The sequence below is a fragment of the Gavia stellata genome, chromosome 1 (assembly GCF_030936135.1).
Source record: "Gavia stellata isolate bGavSte3 chromosome 1, bGavSte3.hap2, whole genome shotgun sequence".
Lineage (NCBI taxonomy): Eukaryota > Metazoa > Chordata > Aves > Gaviiformes > Gaviidae > Gavia > Gavia stellata.
In genome coordinates, this window is record NC_082594.1 from 132,037,176 (window position 1) to 132,044,577 (window position 7,402).

General features: G+C 57.7%; 2 protein-coding genes across 2 annotated transcripts; both read right to left on the reverse strand.

Moving 5' to 3' along the window:
- Positions 1-1,834: 1,834 nt before the first annotated feature.
- On the reverse strand, positions 1,835-5,292 carry VAMP1 (vesicle associated membrane protein 1). The gene is made up of 4 exons (XM_059823489.1): positions 5,264-5,292; positions 3,144-3,273; positions 2,164-2,322; positions 1,835-1,918 (listed from the first exon to the last, which is right to left on the reverse strand). The coding sequence occupies exons 1-4, from the start codon at positions 5,290-5,292 to the stop codon at positions 1,835-1,837; spliced, it is 402 nt and encodes a 133-aa protein (XP_059679472.1).
- Positions 5,293-6,480: 1,188 nt separating this feature from the next.
- On the reverse strand, positions 6,481-7,210 carry MRPL51 (mitochondrial ribosomal protein L51). The gene is made up of 2 exons (XM_059824948.1): positions 6,952-7,210; positions 6,481-6,751 (listed from the first exon to the last, which is right to left on the reverse strand). Exons 1-2 carry the CDS (start codon positions 7,208-7,210, stop codon positions 6,555-6,557), a joined length of 456 nt encoding a protein of 151 aa, XP_059680931.1. The 3' UTR covers positions 6,481-6,554.
- Between the last annotated feature and the right edge of the window lie 192 nt (positions 7,211-7,402).

Genomic DNA, 7,402 nt, shown 5'->3' on the forward strand with positions numbered 1-7,402 from the left:
CAGTCTAGATTACAGGCTACGGCTCAGCTTGTAAAAAAAGACAAGATGCACATTCCTCAGAAGGCTCTGCAGAAACTGAGGAACAGGGCCGCTCTTTTAACCCCAGGTTTGACAACACACTCAAGCAATTCATGGCTCTTGTTATTTTTGAAGGAGGAGAACAAGGAGATCACTTACAGAAAGCCACAGTGTTCCATGCTGCAAGTTTACTTCCAGCAGAGCCCACCTTGGATCTAAATCCAAGAGAACCCATAGCAAGTAGGAGGATTTCAGTTTGACAGGCAAGATCTCCGGAGATCTAAGCTGCCAAACTGGGACATCCGATGTCACTTTGCAACACCCATGCCCAGAGCAGCACTTCCCTTGGAATCCCTAGCTAACCATTCCGAGTATTTTCTAACTCCTGCTGAAAGTTAGGGCTTTGTGGTAGCAGAAACAGAACAGGTATTCATAATCAGAAAGCTGTGTGGCTCGTTCAGTCTCATCTGGAATACCTCCAGTCTCCTTCACCTCCATCTGCTACGTAGTGGACTTCCTTTGACGTTCAACCCAGTAACACAAAAGCAAAACACCCGTTCCACTCTGCCACTACCCCAAAGTCTGCCAGAAAGCTACAAGATAGTAGAAAGCCACAGGGTCCTGGCTTGTGTCTGCATAGCTGAAAGGAATATTTGACACCCCCCACCAGACTCCTTACTCTTGTCCTTTTGTTCCTTCTGGCAGGAGGTTTTACTCCCACACATGCCTTTTTGATAGTGATAAAACTCTTTCACTTAACTGTGTTCAGTCTGTTGCACTTGACTGAGGTAATCATGTAGGCTCTCCTTTATAACAACTGAAATGGCCATGTTCAGACAGCAAGTCATCTGAAAATAAGGACAGGCAGAATAAATCGTTTCTTTAAATGCTCATCTCTCCACAGCTAAAGAAATCTAGATGACTATAGCTAGCTCAGTCAGATGGCTCACAGTCACTGACCAACACATACTAGCCTTTATTTCAGAAGCTCAATGAAAAGTTTAAGTCATGCTGCCACCCTTTTTAGGCAGAACACTAAAGAATCTCACATGCTGAAGTCCTTCATCCCCAAAGGCACTGCGTTAAGGCATTCTTATTTTGCTAGAGTCCACACAGGCACTATTTGACAAGCTCACACCCAAAGATAAACCACAAAAATTCCCTGCAGAAGAGCAGGAGCAATAGCTACCCACTCCTCCTCTACTTTCCCTTTCCTCTAAACCCAGATGACCCTCCCTAAAGCTGCAGCAGCTGTTGAAGAGTCTAACCATGTTCAGTAGAGCGCTTCAGAGTCCTATACAGAAGACAAATTAAAACCAATAAAGAAATCAATGAAGAAGCTAGGTGGAAGGGAAGGGAAGGAGAGAGTCAGGGGCAAGAAGAGACAGGCAAGGTGACAGGGGACAGTAGGCTGCAGACTGAAGGAGCTACATTCAAGTAAAAAAGTAGACTGGAGACAAAGCAAGAGGAAAAAAAAAGGAAAGAACAAAAGGGCAAGTTACACCAAAGGTCCCCCAGAGACCTCCAAATCCCCCACCAGGGAATGGACTTGCCAACCCACCCGCTCCAGGGTAAATGCCCCTCGTACTTACAGGTTTACCTGACCTGGCAGACAGAATTTCCCATTTCTACAATGATGGCCACCCCCAGCTCCTTCCGGTACTACGCAAAGCATATGGTTTCCACAGTTGGTGTGGGAGTTCCAGCACCACCACCTCCCTTCCCCGAGGACTGAAGTTAACACTTATGCAACCAAGACCCTCCAGATCTCAAACCGAAAAGGAAGAGTTTAAAGTACTCTAGAGTTGGTGCTTCTTCACCTTTGATCATGGGCTTTTCGGTACTTACTTACAATCACCACCACCACAATGGCACAAATCACTCCCATCATGATCATCATCTGGAGAGAGAGATTGGCAAAGAATAATACTCAGAACAGATTGACAAGTTCACATCTTCCCTGACAGACAGGGAACATAAGCCAGACCCTGACAGTAGGGCAGCCAAGGCCTCAAAGTCTTTCCACAGTGAAAGAATCCTGCACGTTTGAAATAGTTATTAAGCCCCAAGCACCCTCTCAAAGCCCTGCAGAAGACCAGCCCGATTTCCTTCTAATGAAGGAGATCACGGCACCGGGAAACTCACCTTGCAGTTCTTCCACCAGTACTTCCTTTTGAGTTTTGCCGCGCTACTTTCAAATTGTGAGGCACCGGCCTGAAGTGCATCTGCCCGGTCATCTAGCTCTGACAGTTTCTGGTCTCGTTCCAGCACCTTGTCTACATTTACACGCATTATATCAACCACCTGCAGAAGGAAGAACAGTAGCAGCAGTTATACTGGTAAAGAGGGTTGAAAAAGTACGAGCAGCGACTGGGCCAATAACGAACACTGAGATACTAATAAGTGAAAGCCCCGAACAAGGCATAAAGGTCAGGATAAGGAACAGCTTTCAAGTCGTTGCCTCCTTTGAAGTGGGGGGAAAAAAATCCTAGACCCCCTGTTGAAGTATGAGTTCAAGTACGCTTAAACCAGGTCCTCAGCCACCACATTCTCACCTCTTTTTAAAAAGCTCTCAAATCCGGCAAGCCTGAGCCATCCCCCCCATGAGAATAATCATACGCTCGCTCCCCGATAACTGCAAAGACAGCTTAGAGCTACATGTTGCTGCCGCAGCGAGGCATAGAGGCGTTACTGCATGTCAGCAGCCACGCCACAGACACCGACCCTGGCAATTCGGGCGAGGTCCCCCGCACATCACACCCCGAGCCTGCAGACAGACCGATCCCCTGAAGCTGCGGGCAGGGATTAAGAGCTGTTCTGGATGCTGTACAGCTGTATTTCCGTAAGGGATGGACCATAGGAGGTACCAAAAATCTAACAGGCCTCCTCCTTAGAAGTCGTATCTGGAATTAAGCAGGTTTTAAACATAAAGCAATCTCTCCTCCAGCCTCTTTATAGGTCTTGCCATCATACTTGGGAGTATTGAGCGTTTTCCAGCATTGGCGTGGCGAGAGCATCCACCCCCTCAGCAACAGACGCCTGTCAAGAACATCGCCGCTGCAGAGGGGTAGGAGAAGAGTCCAGGCAGCCCGCGGGAAGCCAGGGCGGCTGGCGGAGCTACTGACCTCCTCCACTTGGGCCTGCGTCTGCTGCAGCCGACGGTTGCTGCTCAGGTTGGGGGGGGGCCCGGGGGGGCCCCCACCAGGGGCTCCTCCTTCTGGGGCCCCGGGAGCAGGTTGCTGAGCTGGGTCAGACCTGGAGAAAGACACACACGGGCAAAGAGAAAACCCAGTCAGCCGCTCCAGAGAGAGGACCCCCCCCAAAAAAACGCACCTGAACCCCGGTGCCCCCGGCGGGGGCAGTGTCAGCAGCAGCCCCGAGGGGCCGCAGACTCCCTGGACCCCCCCGGGAGCGGGAGCAGGCGAGCTCGGAGCAAGGACAGGCCCCGGAGAGCGGCGGGGAGGGCCGGCCCCGGGGCGGGGGGCCTGCGGGAGCGGCCGTGCCGGGCGCTGCGGCCTCCCAGGGGCCGGGGAGGTGACCGGGAGGCGGCCCGCAGCGTGCCGCAAGCGCCGGGAGGAGGGAGGGGGACGGGGCCGCGCCGGCGGGGAGGCAGCGCGGGGGCACCCCGGGGAGGGGGGGGGGGGGAGCCGCGGCGCAGTGGCGGCCGCCGGTCGGGTTAGCCCCGGCTGGGGGGGGTGCGGCCCCCCGGGCCGCCGCGCATCAGCGGTGGGGCGCGGCCCACGCACACCCCCCACGCACACCCCCCCCCTTCAGGCGGCGGGACCCGGGCGGGGGAGCGGGACCGCGCGGGGGGGGGGGGGCGGTGCGGGCGGCCCTGCCTGCGGCTGCTGCAATGCGCCACTCGGCCCCGCCGCCGGGCAGGACACGGGCTGCGCGCGGGCCCATTCCCCGCCGCTCCACCCACCCGCCTTCCCCACGCCGCGCCCGCCGCAGCCCGCCCGCGGCCGGGCGGACACTCACATCGCCGAGCCGGACCAGGACCCCCGGGCACACCGCGCCGCTCCGCACCGACACCCCCCAGCTGCGCGCCGGAACAGCCGCCGCCGGCACACCCGCATTTATAGGCGGCGAGGCCCCGCCCCTAGAGCCAACAGCCAATCAGAAGTGGCCGAAGGAAGGACTCGCCGAGAGGGGCAAATCAGCACCGCCTTTGGGTTCCCCCGCAGCCAATCAGCGCTGCCGGAGCGAGGCGGCCTGTGAAGACGGCGGTGTAGCCGAGCCCCGCCTCCCTCCCCCGCTCCGGACTTCCGAGGGGACAAGCCCCGCCCCGCCCTCGCGGCCGCCCAATGGGAGCAGAACCCGCCCCTCGGCGTGCGCGAGCCGCGCGGCGCCCCGCCCCTGCGGAAGGGCCGGTGGGTGCCCGGCGCGTCCCGCCGCGGCCGCTCTCCCGGTCCCGAAAGGGCCTGAGCGGCCGCCGCGGCCCTCCCGCGGCCTGGCGCCGGACCCTGGCCGAGGCCCTGCCGCCGCGGTCCCCTCTGGGTCTCGCAGGGCCTGAAGGCGGGGACCCGCCCCGCTTTCCCCCGGAGCCCAGGCCCTGCTGGCGCCGTGACGGGCGGGGGCCGCGGGGCCCCTCCCGCCCTCCAACCTCCGCCGCGGCAGTCTTGGCTCCGGTCAAGCCGCTGTCCCCGCAATTAAGATAATGGCGCGGCTGGCCCGCTTCCACCACGCAGCGCGGCGCGAGGGGGAACCCGAGCGAGCCCCCGAAGCGGCGGCCGGGGGGGAAACGGGGCTCCAGCAGCAGCCCCGAGAGCAGCCAACGCCTCCGGGTTCCTTCCCCCCCCAAAGATTTTGGGAAGCCTGCTGGATCAGAGGGGAGGATTCTTTAATTTGGGACACAGAGGAAGGAGAAGCCTCTCCGTGCGGCGTTTGGCGTGGTGAGTAGGGTGACGAGCGGCTGGTTCACACCGACGCTGAACTTCAGTTTCCTTTCGTAAGGTGATGCAGGCCATTAATAAAAGTTTTTCGTGTCAGATCATGTAGATACGCAAGAGAGAGGCGTTCTAAATTACAGCCCGGGAGCCAAAAGTCCGCGGCTACAAGGAAGGTGAAGACTTAATACAGGGTCGCGACGAGAGCCGGATGATTTGCAGATAGGACTACTGAGGCTTACAGAGCGACCTAGCAGTAGCCTCAGTGGAGCTGAAGGTTTTTAAGCTGTGCCTTCAGACGAGCTGCGAAGGGACAAGTCTTGGAAGAAGCTTCTGTAGCTTGGCGACCTTCCCACCGCAGTTTGAGGGCCGTTCCAATAACCATTGCAATAACAGAAGATGGAGCTGGCGGAGCTACTGGCCCACGGAGCCCTTGCCAAGTTGGTGCTTAGGGACTAAGAGCTGACAAAGGGCACAAGATACTTTTCTCTGACGCTTTTCCAGGTTCTGACACATGTTCAGCCAAGGATTTGGTATGCCTGCAGTTGATGTATATAATAACCCCCAGCCGCTCTCTTCCAGGTGCTTGCTCAGTCTCCACTTGGATCTGTGCACGTATCCTGAATCCACGCCTTCCGGCGAGAGTCCCACAGGTCTGCCGCCCTGCTCCTGAGAACGCAGACTTCAGCTGCTTGAACAGAGACTTTGGCTTCACCTTCCTAAGGCTAAGACCTAAAAAAGTTCTTTTCATTCCCTGCCATTTCCAACCGAGTGCTTTTGAAGACAGAGTAGCATCGCTCTCGTAACAAGATACGGCAAGTCAGCAGATAACACCCCAATTACCTGGCAGCCGAATTAACAATGAAGGGAGACAGGCAACTGCCTGCTCATTGTACAGCTCTTTCTGAAGCATAAAATGGTCTCTGTCATGCTGGGCTAGAGGGATGCCAGCTTTGACTCACTGTAACTTCTCCTCTAAAGGAACCGGTAACGGTTACGGAAAACTAGAAGCTAGAGTTTTTAAAAACAGTTAAGTGCCTTAATTACTTTTGCAAATCCTGACTAAAATATAAACAAAAGGCCGCTTGGTCAGTGTGTGTCATTAGTAAGGGGTTAAGTCATCATCAGCATGGAACAGAGACAAATCCTCTTCTTAAGACGGGTTTTGACGCATTTCAACTAACATTTGGATCATTCACGCTTAATATTAATCACAAGTAAACGGAGGGCAAGTGATGAGCAGGAAGACGTATTGGCAGGCACTCTTAGGACTAACTTGAAAATTTGGCTTTGAGGAAAAATCTAAGTGGGAGCGTACTGAAATTGTTAATTAGGACGTCAGAATCAGGGGCTCGGAGAGCCCGAAGGGATGCTAGAAGCCTGGCCAAAAAATAGAGGACTCTCAGGTCCAGTTCAGGGATGCAGGCTGGAACAGACATCTGCGAGAAGTATGTCAGAAATGATTGAGGGGGCAGAACTTGCACAGAGGAGCTCCGGCCTGGAGCAGCAGCAGGACCTTGGGACCGGGCCAGAAACGCACAGCGAAGGTTGCGGAAAGCACCAGGAACCCAACTGTGTGAAAGCTGGCTTTATTCTAACCACGATATCACAAACCCACGCTCCACGTGCCGAACCCCCCGGTCGCTCCTAGCGGTGCTTCCCGGTGCGATTGAAGCGCTTGTACAAGTACCGGATCCTCTTGTTGAGTTTGTGATAGTCCTCTACAAACATCCGATCTCCCACCACCTGCTTCTTGCGGATGCACCTCTGCAGCTCGTTCCCCTGCCAGCCTCGCAGCCACTTGGGCCCCACGATGAGGTTCTTCGGGTGGATCTGGAAACCGCCTGAGAAGAACAGGAGGGCAGAGCAGGGAGGATGAAGCCAGGCCCTGGAGGAGGCTGTTCCCAGGGCGGCCGGCCCCAATTCCCCCCCCCTCCCCGCCCTCTCGCTGCTGGAGGAGCCGCTCGCCCGCAGGTGGGTCCAGCCCCACTCCCCTCCTGCCCTGGGGCCGCAGCGGGGAGTGGGGCGGGGGGGGGTGTCTTACCCAGGATCCCCACGTTGTCGTAGACCCCGAACAAGGCCCGTTTTTCCGTCCACCGATCCACCTGCTTGGGCTTCGGGGGCTCCTTGATGCGGAAGGCCCGGGTGAGCCCTGCCAGGGGCGAGGAGAGGGGCACGGGGAGGCCGGGCCGCACGGGCCCCCAGCGCGCCCCGCCGCCACCGCTAATGCTCCGCTCGGCCCGGAGCAGGGGCGCGGCCCGGCCCAGCAGGGCTCGCCCCACCGCCCGCACCAGCGCCGCCATTGGGGTGACCCCGCGGGCGGGTCCCGGTGCTGCCGGCGGAGGAGGAGCGGTGCCGCCGGGCCGCCCCCCCCGCCCTCTGGCTCTGGCCCCGCCCCTTCCGGTCGCTGTGGCCGTCGGGAAGCGGAAGGACGAAGGCGGGTGACGTCGCGCTAACGGTCGAAGAGGGAAGGGGCGCTAGCGATTGGGCGAGGC